At 37.8% G+C, this 14,745-nt stretch overlaps 1 protein-coding gene across 2 annotated transcripts in view; it reads right to left on the bottom strand.

Annotated features, from left to right (window-relative positions):
• Window positions 1-14,745, bottom strand: part of GRM5 (glutamate metabotropic receptor 5) — a 661,865-nt gene that overhangs the window by 16,280 nt on the left and 630,840 nt on the right. The window contains exon 8 of one of the 2 annotated variants that reach the window (XM_072616794.1): window positions 5,612-5,707. The exons of the other annotated variant lie outside the window; for it this stretch is intronic. Coding sequence (XP_072472895.1) covers window positions 5,612-5,707 — 96 coding nt within the window. The remainder of the gene's footprint in view (window positions 1-5,611; window positions 5,708-14,745) is intronic. 2 annotated transcript variants of the gene reach the window in all.

The raw sequence follows: 14,745 nt of genomic DNA, 5'->3' as shown, positions 1-14,745 counted from the left end.
ACTCTTTGGGATAGACAGAAGTAAAACTTCAGTACTCTACAAGGACCTCTGTCCTTTTGGCCCAGTAGAGAGCATACACACTTCAGGAGAATTTTATGAAGAGCAGAAGTTGAGAGAAAAAGGGCTTTTATTCAACCAGAACCTTTTGCCATACATACTTTTTTAAGCTCAATTTCATATACTCTGTATATTCTTGTGGAGGACTGTGTCCCAGATTATTGGAGAGAATATTACACATTAAAAATTCTTATACTATGTTAATAAATAGTACCAACTAAAAACTAATTAACTCTCACTGGCTAATTGATATGAACTGAATAAACAATTACAAACACACTGGTTTGAGGGAGAGTGGTTCCTGAGTGATAATATAAAAGAAAAGACAATCCAATCCTTCAAGGTTAACCCTTGAATTTATATGAGAAAAAGAATCAGACACCCTCTCAGAGCCCATCTCTGGCTACTCACTTGATAATGTGAGGGTGTGCCACCCTAGAACAATAGAACTGATCTCACTTTGAGGTCTTTTGAACAGTGATGCACTGAAAAGATCAATTCACTATAATTCCATCCATTAGCCTTAGTTACTTATTAAACAATTTATATTATTCTATTGAATAATTTGTTGACTAATAGATTCCCTCCTTCATCCCTTTCCATAGTGTGTCATCCAGGAGAAAATAAGCTCTTTGAAGGTAGGGAGTATGTATAATTTATCTTCTTATTCCAAGCACCCAACATATCACTTTACAAATATTCTTCTCCAGGCTGCACTCCAAGCTTCTTTTAACATGCCCCGCCAACCTCTTCATTGTGAAGCTTATTTAAGCCCTGGAATTCACACATCAGAAGTATTCTCTCCCGCTCTGAATAAGGCAGTTTGTTTTAGTGTTCTTTGGAGTCAGAAAGACTTGGCCTGTGTCTGTGTTTTGCCTCTGCTATCCATTAACTCCCTCACTTAACTTTTTATCTTCAGTAAAATGGTGCTAATATTTATCTGCCCAGCCTCATGGAGGTGTTGGGAGATCAACACCTGGTAAACTTTGCCTAAGCTATTAATAAGGATCATAAAACAATAAAATGATATGGTTCCGTGTGGAGAGGGAAAATGCATTGCCTTTAGTCATTTCAGGGGATGAATTATCACCCATTAAAAGAATTCTAGCACTCTGAAACACACTTACCACTACACCAAAAGCAAAGAATTATGTTGTATGATTAATGGGAATGCTATACCTTCTGCAATAACTGAATATAATTCATTGAACAAGTATCTGTTAAGCACCTAATATGTATGGAAGAGGGAGGAATTAATTTATTAAGTATCTACTAAGTAAAAGATGCTGTGCTAAGTGATTTATAAATATCTCATCGATCCTCACAACCAACCCTTGAGACAGGTGTTATTAGGGGCAGGCAGAAGAGAATAAACCTTTATATGGAACCTACTACATGCCAGGAACTGTGCTAAACACTTTTTACAATTCCACATGTGCTAAAGTGCCCCAGTGGTATAGAGCACATCATAATCACTTTGGCAATTATTGAACAAGATGTAGTAAAAGTCCTACTGTCTTTACTGATTATCTTAAAGACTTTGACTCAGTTTTGAACTCATGGTTTATTTATATAACTGGGGTACTTTGGTACATTACTTTGGCTTTATGGCAAATGTGTGTGTGTGCATGTGTGTGTGTGTGTGTGTGTGTGTGTATTTTTCCTTGCCTTTATAGATTTTTCATTTTAGTGATACATACTGTGAATGTGGTATAAAGTACATAAGTATATAATTGGCTGATATTTGGAGTTATTGGTGTTCTCATGTTTTACAGGAGATAAGTAATACTTTCTGTTAAGAAAGTTGGCATCGAGTATGTACTGGAGAGGAACCTGGTAAAACTATTTTGGATTCATGGGTTGTGTAAAGCACGTGAGTGAAAAAATATGACTCTTAGCAGCTCTGAGCCTTTCCAGTTTTGAGAAAAGTGAGTTACCGTCACCTCCCTTAACTATTTTGTAGTTCATTATATTAAGGACGCCCAACTATCTATTCCACACTTGAACTGACTTGTGTTTCATTGTTTTACACTCCTTGTGACCCTAGAGACGACCAGTTATTTTCTTCATTCTCCTTTGTGTGTTCTCTCTCCCTTCGGGTTTCTTTTCCTCTTAAGCCCTTGGAGTAAGTTTTTGATTGATACTGAAATATTTATTTTATTTTTTTGTACTGATTTGACTTCCTGTTATCAATTTGAATTTTGGCTTTTGCATTAGTGATTAAAGAAATCTAGAATTTCTAATATCATCTTGATTTCTGGATCCCTCCTTTCATCCTACATTTTGTGGCTTTTAATTGGGTTTTCAAGTTTTCTAATTGCACATAACAGTTACAAATTGAAATATTTGTCTAATGTTGTTATTCTTGACCTTTTCTGTATTGTATTGCTTGGAACTAAGAGTGTTATTGACAAAAAGTAGTATAAAGTCTTTGCATCTAATAGGTAAGAGCTGTTTCAAGTTTTGATATGACAAAGTATTGACACATAAGGAGATTTTCCATTTCTTTAGTTCGTTTCATTGTGAATATTTGGTATTTAGAGCATTAGTAGGAAGTAACATCTGCTGGCAGCAATATCTGGCACTATTGTTATTTCTGATTTGTTCTAGGGTATTTGGCTCTCTTGATAATCTAGAACATGAGGGGATGTGTGTTTGATCTGTAGACCTCTGTGCCAAGTTATCATCACAGTGATTCTCAGTAAAGTCTTCTCTCCTCCTCCATCTATTTCCTTGACCCCTGGGAACATTTCCTTTAAACTGACCAGAGTAATAACCCAGTCATTGACCAAAAACCTCAGTGACAGCTATTGATCTTTTAACACCACCTACAGTTGGAGAGAAGAGAAGCTGCTCATAAGAGCCTCTTGTCCTATATTTCCATCCCTGATTTGAGAAGAAAAAACAGAGAGAGGTTTGCAGCTGCTTTTTATCCTGGCGAGCTGGCTAAATTCCTTGCCTGACTTACAGTCAATAAGAGCTGTGTTCCTGGGAGCTCTGTTCTGAATGGATAGTATATGAGAAAATGACTGGCTATATTAGACTGTATAGCTCAAAGATAGTTTGATAAAAACTTTCAGTTCTCTGATTTAAAGGGAACTGTTCTTCAGAGGAAACACTTTCTAAACATTCATTTAAGAATATTCTAAGTTGAAGGAGCTTGCAAGTGTTAGAGTACAGAAGAATATTTCCCCAGCTGACGAAGATAAAAAGACAAGAAGTAGGAAGAGACTGTGTTTTTGCGCAGATCTTCTTGAATGGGCCAGTGACACCAAAGCCTGCATTCCAGAGATATACATTATCATAAACATGTAGGCTTTCTTCCCTCCCCTTTCTCCCTTGATAGGTACCTCACTTTTCCTGAGTATATCTCTGGGAATGTATGTAGATTCAGGTATATTTTATTATTTTTATTATGATATTTACATTTGCTTTAATATATGTATATCAATACTTTTTAAAAATTTCTTTTGCCCTATTGCTAATGAAATGGTTATTTTAAAAAGATCTATAAGTTTTTATGAATCCCTGTTTGTGGAAAAAAAAAAAGGAAAAATATCATTGAAGACTCAAGAATTAGAATGGTAATCAGAAAAAAGTATGTTTTCCCCCCAATAGTGTTATTTCTAGTACCCTGAGAGATTTTAAATGTAACCATGTGTGGCCTATCTCTGGGAACCCAGACTTGTCAAGATGAGAACAGGATGGGTTGATTTACCCAAAGAGTGAGTAGATATAGGAATATCCTATGTAAGGAATAACTTTTGTATTAAATTGGTGGATACTTATATTATGCCATATTACTTCAGGCTTGCCACTGGTGATGCACTTCCATAGACTTTCCTTAGGATATCTATTCAACTTCTGACTCATTGGACTAATATGACAGAAGTTGCTTCACATCTCTCCCAGTTTAGCTCTATCTGAATGACCTCATTTGACATTTTGATATACCTTTAGAAATTCTAGTGTGTCCTTGGGTATGGGAGGATGAAGATCCATTTTGATGGTTGAAGGGCAGGGATCTCTGAGGTCATCTTAGACCTGCCCAGAATCAAAACTGAATCCCTAGAGTTAGCACAACAGTAGCCTTATGTATCTTCTAGGATGAACACTTACCCTGGGGTCCATGGACTTAAAAAAATGACTACTATTTCAATATGTTTTTCTTGGTGATCTTATATATTTTATTCTATGCATTTAAAAACATTTATCTTGAGATAGGGTCAATAGACTTTATCAGACCACCAAAGAACTCTGATATAAAAATGGTTAAGAATACTTGCTCTATCATGAAGGAATACTGTAGGAATGGCTCCTGTGAAGGTGCCCTTGAGTAAAAGTGGTCTAGAAGATTACATCCAGAAGATCACAGAGAACTGGAAATACTACAGCATTTGAAAAATGGCTCCCAAACCTGAAGTAACTCATTGAAGAAAAAACAAATTCAATAACCAATGTGAAATGTTTCACAATATTATCACTTTGAAGGCTTCTCTAAACATAGATTTCTCCATAGCTCCAACAGAAAAGAAAAAAAATGTGTGTGTGTGTGTGTGTGAGAGAGAGAGAGTATGTACTTATGTATGCATGCATAAATAAATTTATGTATGTATGTATAAATAAAAGTCAACCAATGGGTCTGCTGTCATCTGTTTTATGTTCTCCTTATAGCCAGGGATGTATTGCTTCAGTTCTATTTTTCTATAACATAATACAACTGGAAAATTGCTTAGAACCCAAGGCTGGTGGCAAAGCCAGATGTATAAGTGGCCAATCCCTGCTTCCTTTAACAAATTCCCAGAACACTGATTCAAATAATCTTCTATAAGTCTTTCCCCCAGTTACTCCTTTTTGGAAACATACATCCATGCAATTTAGCAATTATTTGAACTCATGCAACACATCCAGATTTAAGAAGGTCAAGATTCCTGGGAAGGTTCCAGGTAGTGGAGGAACCATAACCAAGACACATGCACAGCTCAGTGACAGGTATGATTTAGATGGAACATATAGGAAGTACAGGAGCTGCGAATCTACTGGAGTCAGAGGAAGGCTAGCTCATCTCATTTTAGCCCAGGGAAGTCATCTTTATTCCTACCAATTGACTGACTTGCTATAGCAGTGGTCATGCTAGCCTCGGAAGGGTGTCAGACTCCATCCCAGACTGGTTTGGGGGTCGTTAGTCATTGGTTTTTGTGGTCAGCTCAATTTGTGATATGAAATCCTTGCAATCTCCTCCTATTTGCAATCTCCAGTGCAGGGCACCCATGAAGTCGCATCCCTCAGGTTCACATTTAAGCATGCAAAGCACACTACTCTGGATAAGAACAACATCTTGGGCATGAAGTTCTCATGACTTAAAATGAGAATGGCCCTGAGGGATTTTGTGAACCGAACAGACATAAAGAATTGGTGGTAGCCAAAGATGTTGGACGTACTGGATGGGAAGCACAGTTAGTACAGACTGAGGATCTGGGCTGAGGCCCAGCCTGCTGGCTCCTCTTGCTCACAGACATTCCACACTGCCTCAAGCCACTTACTGTTTGCTTACCTGCTCATGGTTGCTCGCCCACCATTCCCCATACTCTCTTTGGGGGTGAAACACTCTATTTCCGACTTGTTCTGGGCCAGTCTCCTGTCTTTGTACCTAATGAATCATGACAACGACAGGAGCAAAGAGAAAGAGGTGATTGTGTGCTGGGCAGCTGTGTGGTGGAAGAGCCAATGTGAAAAGGGATGCTTGAAATATAGGACTTTCCGAAGGTCCCAGGTACCCCATGGTAAAGTCCAGAGTCCTAGAACACAGGAGGAAACCTCAGCCCACCTCTCTCTTCTCAGTCTAGCAATCACTGTCAGATACATTTTTTATATTATTCAAATATTCATTAAGTACCTAAAGGCATTGTGTCCTGTTTTGTTTTGTTTTTTGATAGACCCTGCAATTTATTATCATTGCTGTTTGGTTAAGATCTCATTAAATAAATTGAGTTTCAATGTCTCTTACTAATCACCAAGAAAATCATCATTAACCCACATTTCCTGAGCTCCTACCTTGTGTGGGGTATTATTACTTTGGGCACTTGGGATGCAGTGAGGTCTAAGACAGATTTCTGGCCAATCCATCATGTAACTGAAACATAGCTGGCAGTGTAGAGGTATCTAAATTGTTAAGGCTGGATCTTATAGATCCTTATATGTGAAAATATTATATGTTGCTCCTCTGATGGTATCAAAGATTTCATTTCAAACATAAATTTCACAATGTAAAATTGCTATGACAAATTTTAATTTTTTTAAACATCTTTAAATTCATATAGCACTTTAAAGTTTTAAGATATGGTCACAAGTTACGTCAAAGACCTTTCTTTGGTGTGGAGACTCTCTCCTATTGATTTATTATTGTGGGAGCTTCTCTTGATGCTGAGAAAAACCCACTTAAAACAGAAAAGGGATTTGAACCCAGATTTTCATGATTCTAACTTTAATACAATATGTAGTATACCAGAGGCATCAAACATGCATTCAGACTCAACCCTCCCAAGGGTGGCTGAAACCAGATTAAAATGTAATTGGGAAATATTTAACAAAATAAATTATACCTCCTCCCAAAAACACACCAACAACATTGATAACATTACATTTAAAACTAAGTCAATATGCAGCCTTGAGGGATCCTTATATATGACTTAGTGGCCTTGTTTTTTTTGACTTTGACATTACTGAAGTATGTCATATTTACTCAGTTACCTATATTACTAGATTTTTGGGTGTTCACAACAACCCCATGAAGAAGATATGCCATGTTCTCTTATTTCACAAAAGGTATGACTTAAGATCACATAGAGCTATGATCTGGCTGACACAATGAGCAAATCACTTTCCTTCTCTCAGTGTTGGAAGTGATTGCCTGGTCCAGTTCCTTACCTCAAGCGATTATCAGGTTCAGTTTTCTATCTTCAGGGAGATAAAAGTATTATTTCCACTACATTATACATGAAGAGAACAAGATTTCAAGAGCTTGAATATCATACACAGGGTCAAGTAAAAGTAAATGGCAGAGCTGGAATCCAGGTTTTCTCAATCCTAATCCAACACTTCCAGATACTAGGCAAGCTTTCAAGATGGCAATCCTGATAAAACATAGTGTTAATATAAGTCTCAAATGCAATGTGAGTTTCTAATGAAGAAGTTCTTTTAATTACAAGGCCTTTCCATTATCTCTTATATGCAAAAAAAGGTCAGGGATCCATTAAAGTTTGATTGAAAAACTCATTTGTGCTTTCAGATGAGATATGATTTGGCTTACTGTGAATCGGTAATAGCTACCTAATCACATTGGCTGTACATTCAGACCATTCAGTTCCATTCATCCACTCTCACTGCCCTGTTCAAGGTAACAAATGATGCTTTAATAGTTGCAGGTTGCTACCCATGCCTATGAATTTTGGCTTTGATTTAACTGTAAGAAAATTAGGCTATCAACTGATTATTTATAAATTTGAAGATAGTGAAAGAGCAGGAAGATTTTCCCCCAATGGGGGAGGCAGGTTTATTTTGTTATTATTCTTCAAAGCACCCTTTTCAAAGACAATAAATTGATATACAAATAATAATGTCATTAATCATTGAAGTAGCCATGGAAATATACAAGCAGCTATGCAGATGTGTAGAAGAGCTGGATTTAGAATCAGAAGACTTAGACTTGAGTCCAGTATAGCAGCAAGACCTTGGGCAAGCCACTAAAACTCTAAGTTTCTGCATCTATAAAATGGAGACAATAATAACTGTACTATCTATCAATCTTACAAAGTCTTTTGAGTATCAAAATGAGGTCATAGGAACAAAAGTTTAGGGATAAGAGAGAGATAAAAGTTTATTCAATCCAACTCCATTTAATAAATGGAGGAACTGAGGTCCAGATATCCTAAAGTGATCTACCCAAGGTCACATAGGTGGAAAGTGGCAAGTTTTAGATTCATACCCATGCTCACTGATTCTTAATCCAGTGTTCCCCTTATAATATTCTTTGTAAAACTCTCTAAAAACATGGAATGTAAGCTTCTCAAGGGCATGGACAGACATCGTTTTTGTCTTTGTATCCTCCACATTTGTGCCTCATGCCATAATAGGCCCTTAATAAATATTTTCTGAATTGAATTCAATTAGATTTTACATCCATTTTTCAGACAGTTAGTATACCTGTAATAACTTAAGTAACATGTAGAACCCATTTTGCATGATGTCAGTGGACAACCTGGCTGCGGGACTGAGATATTGTGTTTTATAGTCATAGCCTCTTGGTTAGGGAATAATTCTGTGTTCAGAAAACCTCTTAGCATTCCTCCCTTATTTCCTCATCAATATCTCTATTACCTTTTAGTTGGGACAAACAGGGATTAATACTTTCCTTTCATAATAAGGGCTAAGATTTAAAATGAAAATCCACAAGTAGAAGGAACACATTGATCAACTCATAGATTCACATATAAGAACAGATTCCTTTGAGGGAATAGTTTTTGTTCAGGTGTGAAAAACTGGAAGGGAGGACAGGACAAGACAGGAAAGCACAAGGAGCCTGAATACTTAAAGAAGGGAAGGCCATTTTGGAGTGAGGGCAGGGTCTTAGAAAGTACAAGTTGAGAGAACCAAAGATCTTTATCCAATTCACAATTTCATCTCAGGGTTACCCTGTTCAAACACTCACTGAAGATACTTGTTCCAGTAATACCTAAAGTACGACACATAATGAGAAAATACTTTCCTCCACTTTCTTCTCTACTAACAGTCTCTTTCTCTTTAATTGTGCAAATATATTAAGGAAAAAGTTAGCTCATCCTTCTGAACCTAGCTATCTATTTGTTTTCATCCTTCATTTTCGAAGAAGACTATGACATCAGAAAAATGATGACATGATTTGCACTTGATTTTGTTTGGAATGAGGGAGGGCTCTGCAAGGCCACCAATCTCACTTTCTCCTCCTGAGCCATCTGGGTCCAGTGACCAGATATTCATCAGGATGACTAGAGATGGCCCAAGATGCATTGGGGCTTTTTAAGCTGGCCTTTTCAGATTCTCAGTTAGAGGGAGGTAACAACCATTGAGTGAATAGGCCTCTTTAAGAAGTGGTCAGGGTATAGTCCTTTTAATGAACAAAAGAAAAATAACTAAATCAACAGAAACTATTACTAGTGATAATCACTCTAAGCCAGCCGTTAAGTGGAGCTTGGGCAGGGACCTGTTGTTGTCTAGCCCATGGGCTTCAGAGTGCACTGGGTTTAAGGTTCTGGGAATGACAAGGAAGGAAGGAAGGAGGGAGAGAGGGAAGGAAGGAAGAAAGGAAGGAAGGAAGGAGGGAGAGAGAGAAGGAAGGAAGGAAGGAGGGAGAGAGGGAAGGAAGGAAGGAAGAAAGGAAGGAAGGAAGGAGGGAGAGAGAGAAGGAAGGAAGGAAGGAGAGAGGGAAGGAAGGAAGGAAAGGAGGGAGGGAGAGAAGGAAGGAAGGAAGGAAGGAGGGAGAGAGGGAAGGAAGGAAGGAAAGGAGGGAGGGAGAGAGGAAGAAGGAAGTATATCTAGCCAGTAAACCATAAAACCCCAAAGGAAGGGAAGAGGGAGATAGAAGGGAGAGGATGAGCTGGGTTACCCAGCTATCTGGGTCCCCACTCAGGCAGCTTGGTTTACTCACGGTTTGTATTTGTCCTTTATTTTCAAAGAAGACCGTGACATCAGAAAAATGATAACATGACTTGCACTTGACTCTGTTTTGAGTGAGGGAGGGCTGTGCAAAGTCACCAGCCTCACTTCTCCTCCTGATCCATCTGGGTCCAGTGACCAGATATTCATCAGGATGACTAGAGATGGCCTAGGATACAATGGGAGCTTGGCCTAGACCAAAATAGAACACTTCCCTAGCACCCGGGCACACTAGGCCAAAAGGCCCAGTCTGGGCCTGGTTTATGGCTCAGGAATCTAAGGGGCACAATGGAGGGAGACCTCCCTGTGGCTGAGGCCTGATTCAGGCCCTGGCCCGTCCTCTCTTTAGTGAGGGCAGGGAACCCTGCCCATTAAGGTATAGTTTCCAGAATACCTAGTCACAGCACTGATAGGTACTCATGGTTCTAAAAGGAGTTTCCTATCTCTGAGGCATGACCTGAGCCCCTCCATCCCTAAGTTCAAGTCTTGAATTCATGCCACGCTTCTCAGGATGATCAGGGCAGCTGTCTGGTTTTAGCAACAGAGATCTAAGAGGAGATGAATAAGGGTTCCCTTTCACTGAAACAGTGACCTGGCCCTCACAGCTGCCAGCACCCTCAAGGCTCAGCTTTGGTCAGTGGCTCAAGAACTATAGGAAGGTACCTGGGCTCTACCTTGGCTTGTCAGGTGGTATATGGATAGAGTACTAGACCTGAATTCAGGAAGGTTTGAGTTCAAATATGATTTTAGACATGAACTAGCTGTGTCACCCCAGATGAGTCACTTAACTTCCGTTTCCCCCTCTGTGAAATGGGCATATTAATAAACCCTTGCCACCCAGGGTTGTTGTGAGAATTAGATGATATAATATGTGTAAAGCGTTTTGCAAAACTTAAAGTGCTACGTAAATGTTACTTGTGCTTATTACTACTTATTACTACTACTACTACTACTATTATTACTACTATTTTATCATCATGTAACAGTTCACTAGATGCCTCTATGGTAAGGCATGCTCACTAATTGTAATTGCTGTTGTCATTACATAATTGTAATATACGTATTTTTACATAATACATTATGATGTCATTATTGTTACTACCACTGTGAGGATGTTGATGCTGATGCTGGTAATCACGATGATACAGCAAAGTTTGGTAGACTGAATACTGGATGCAAAATGGGTGCAGCTCATTTGGAATTTTGACACTGACATGGTTGTCCATGAGCGGATTATTTCATCTCTCCAAGTCTCAGTTTCCTTATTTGTAATTTCCTTGTTTGATAATGCACTTTATACTACCTTCCTCACAGATTTCTTGTAAGAAAAAATACTTTGACAACTTCAAAAGATTATACAAATTACATTATTTACTAAGAGTAATAAGTTGGAATCAGCAGACCTAGGTCACTTGTGTGATCTGGGCAAGTATTTATTCAAGTCACTTCATCTCTTTGGTTCTTAGTGGAACCTTCCAAAACCTTCCTTTGGACAATCAGAGGATTCAATTAGAAGCTCTCTTTAGATATTAAATCTATGTTTTTGAAATCTATGAGAGTAACAATATGAAAGCAAGTGAAGATCCGTATTGGTAGAAGGAGTTTTCTCATTGGGAATTCCTTATATCAATGAAAGAATCACTGAAACAATGACAACAAAATTTCATATTTAAATAGTGATTTGAGTTCTCCAAAATGTCTTCTTAGTTATCCTACAAATTAAGTAGCATTTTAAAGTGCTGGGAGTTATTTCTATGCCCATACGGATACCACAGTGAATCTAGTCTGACTTGTTCAATCATGCTGGAACACATTCAGTAGTGTATAAGCTCCCTGAAGGCAGGGATTGTTTTTAATTTGCCTTTTTATCCCTAGTTGCTTTCCTAGTGACTTGTGTCTAAGTAAGTAAATAATAAATGAATTTTGAATCCGAAAAAAGAGGAGGTGCTTAAAGAGTCAGAGCAAAGAAAAATTGAAAAATTGTTTGGAGCGATGATGATTGCTATGATGGTTGAATGTAGGATTTTAAGTGATTAATTGTAAAGTAGGCATGATAACAAAGAAGGGGGATGATGATTTGGTAATGAAACTTTACTTGGACAGGATTATCCTACAGGAGTCAGACTAAAAATGTAAATAATGGTATCTCTTCCAGAAAACTCCACACCCCCATCATCACTCCTATACAAACACACACACACACACACACACACACACACACACACACACACACACGCACACACACAGTTTTTGCCAATAATGAGTGAGAGAATTCAGCAGCTGAGAGAATCTGTAGGAAAATAGTTCCCTTCTGGCAAAGAAGATGCAGGCACTTCATGTCCCTGGATCAACAGACCAAAGTCAAAGATAAGGTTCTTTAGTAACACCAATTAGAGCTAACAGCAGGTTGTTCATGCCAATAGCAGTAGAAAGCACCCTTAGAATTTTTAATGTCTAAGCTATGGTCTAGAAGAAGGAGTGTTAGTTTGATCTGGGCTGGGAGGTTTCAGTTACTCTGAAAATATTCAAGGTGGGTGAAGGTTTGTTTTTTTTTAAACTTAAACTGGCATGAAAAATTAGAAATAACTGTTGTTTGATAACAGTAGAAGCTCGATTAAATCTCTTAATTTGTGAATAGATGTTCTTTAAACACTGAAATAAACCATGTTGTTATAAGTAGCCATTTTCAAAAAAGATTGATATTTATGCTGTTTTAATAGGTATATTTTTGTAGACATAACTGGATAGATTCACGTTTTTCTTAGTTACCTGCATCTGGAGAAAGTCTAAAGTTGGGCAATGAAAATCTAATGGTAGTAAGAAGACGAGAATATAGTGAGGTGAAAATGACACTGATTATGGAATCCCAGGACCTTGGCTTGAATTCTAGGACTGCCTCTTTCAACCTTTTGTCAAGTCACTTCTCTCCGCCTCATTTTCCTCGTATTCAATAAAATGAGTCAAGTTGGATAAGATGATCTTTTTGATCCTTTCAAATTTCAAATCTATGGTTCTATGAATAGATCACACTGAAGAGTATTTTATAAGAAGTCACAAAGGGATTTAATCTCAGTTGAACCTCAAAATGCTATGAGTATGATAGATACAGAGTTGGATCTAAGAGGACATCTAGCATAACTACCGCATTTTTCAGATCACATAGGTAGTAAGTGGCAGAAATGCAATTTGAGCTGAAGTTTTCAGGCTCTAAATATATTTTCACTGTATCATACATTATTATCCCTAATTTCCAGATGAAGAGATCACATTAGTAAACAGGCCAGGACTCAAATCCAGTCTTACTCCAAAATCTGTAAAATGGGTGTAATCATGACCATGCTGCAGGGTTGTCTTGAGAATCAAATGTGGCATTTGACAACAATTTGCACAACCACTTATTAAGTATATTCTATGTGAAAGACCTTGGACTGGGCACTGGAAATAAAATGCTGAAAATATATAATGGTATAAATATACACACATATACATGTGTATATGTATATATATATACATATATATATACATGCATACATATATATGTGTGTGTGTATATATATATATATATATATATATATATATATATATGTTCACACATACACACACACTCTTAAGGAACTTTCTCTAGGTTCTTGAAAAACTTGGTAACTTTAAAGTCCCACATAAACACATTACTGTTCAGCACAATTGAAATGATAAATTTTACTTCATGACAGTCACCTGTAATAAACCAGGAAGTTTCCTCTTCAAATCACCCCCTAGTCCCTTGCCTTCTGTATTTACCAAGGATTTTGGAATCATGGTTCAGCCCCTGCCAGCTATACAGTTTCCTAGGCTTAAGGGACCAAGTTGTTCGGATTATGAGACTGAGCTGTTTTACATGGGTTCTTTTGCCCCTCAGAGCAAGGATGGAAAGCCACAAGTATTGATGTGTGGTTTACAGCATGAAATTAAAGGGAAGACAACCCAGAAGCAGAATGTGATAGCATTCACACAGCAATTAGAATGTGGAGCTGGAGAACCAACGGAAACAATGATTCACTCACAATATCAAAGGCCTTGTCCTTTCCTGAGTTTTGAAAGCCAGACACCAGTTCTAGTTGAACTCATGATTGTGTTTGAACAGTTATGATTTAAAAAGGAAAGGACCAGGAAGAATATTTAACCAAATTCAATAATGCAAAGACCCAAAGATAACCAGTCACTTCTGTTTCTTTAAAAAAACAAAACAAAACAAAACAAAAACACTCCATAAATAAATAAGTGAAATTGTTGGCTCTTTGTTTCAGAAGAGCCTATGGAGTCAAGCCTCACGCAGCCCTGGTACTATACCAAAGGGAATCATTCCAATATGGCAGACTGGGGAAAAAAGGACGTGACTAATAAACAGCTCAAGAAAACAATGTCCTGAACCAATATTTATAAAAGCTTTTGAAAGTCTACCACGGACTCTAAATTGTCTGCTCTAAGAGAGTGAGAAAGAACATATTCACAGGTGGGTAGTCAGAGGCTTCAAGGACTTAAAAATCTACCACGTCCTAAGCTCCTAGAAGACAGGGCCCAAGTTTTATTAAATCAATTCAGCAAACATTTTAAATGTATCTTCCAAATGCATAGTATTATGCTAAACTCTGGGGGAAATAAAAAAAAATAATGAAAACGAGGCCTTTGCTCTCCAAAAGGATGCAATCTAGTGGGGAAAAATGACATTGCATACTTTAATAATACCACAAGATAGAATTTTGTGGTTGTATGGAAAACTATCCAAGTTTGGAGGATGGAGAAGTCAGCTAGGAAGGGCTTGGAGAAGATGGTGAATGCAGTAGGGTTTGAGAACAGTTGGAAACATTTCAGTGATAGAATCCTCTGGGGAAGGGTGAATTCTGGGAATCAAGATTGGCATGTGGAAAAGAGCCACATATTTTTTCTGAAAAGGCTCTAGTCATTCATCTTTTATCTTTCATATCAGCTTGCACAATGGATTCCACATTGTAGACCAAA

This window comes from Notamacropus eugenii, chromosome 5 (assembly GCF_028372415.1).
Source record: "Notamacropus eugenii isolate mMacEug1 chromosome 5, mMacEug1.pri_v2, whole genome shotgun sequence".
Taxonomy (NCBI): Eukaryota; Metazoa; Chordata; class Mammalia; order Diprotodontia; family Macropodidae; genus Notamacropus; species Notamacropus eugenii.
Note: the sequence above shows the minus strand (reverse complement) of the source record. Positions and strands in the feature narration are given on the sequence as shown.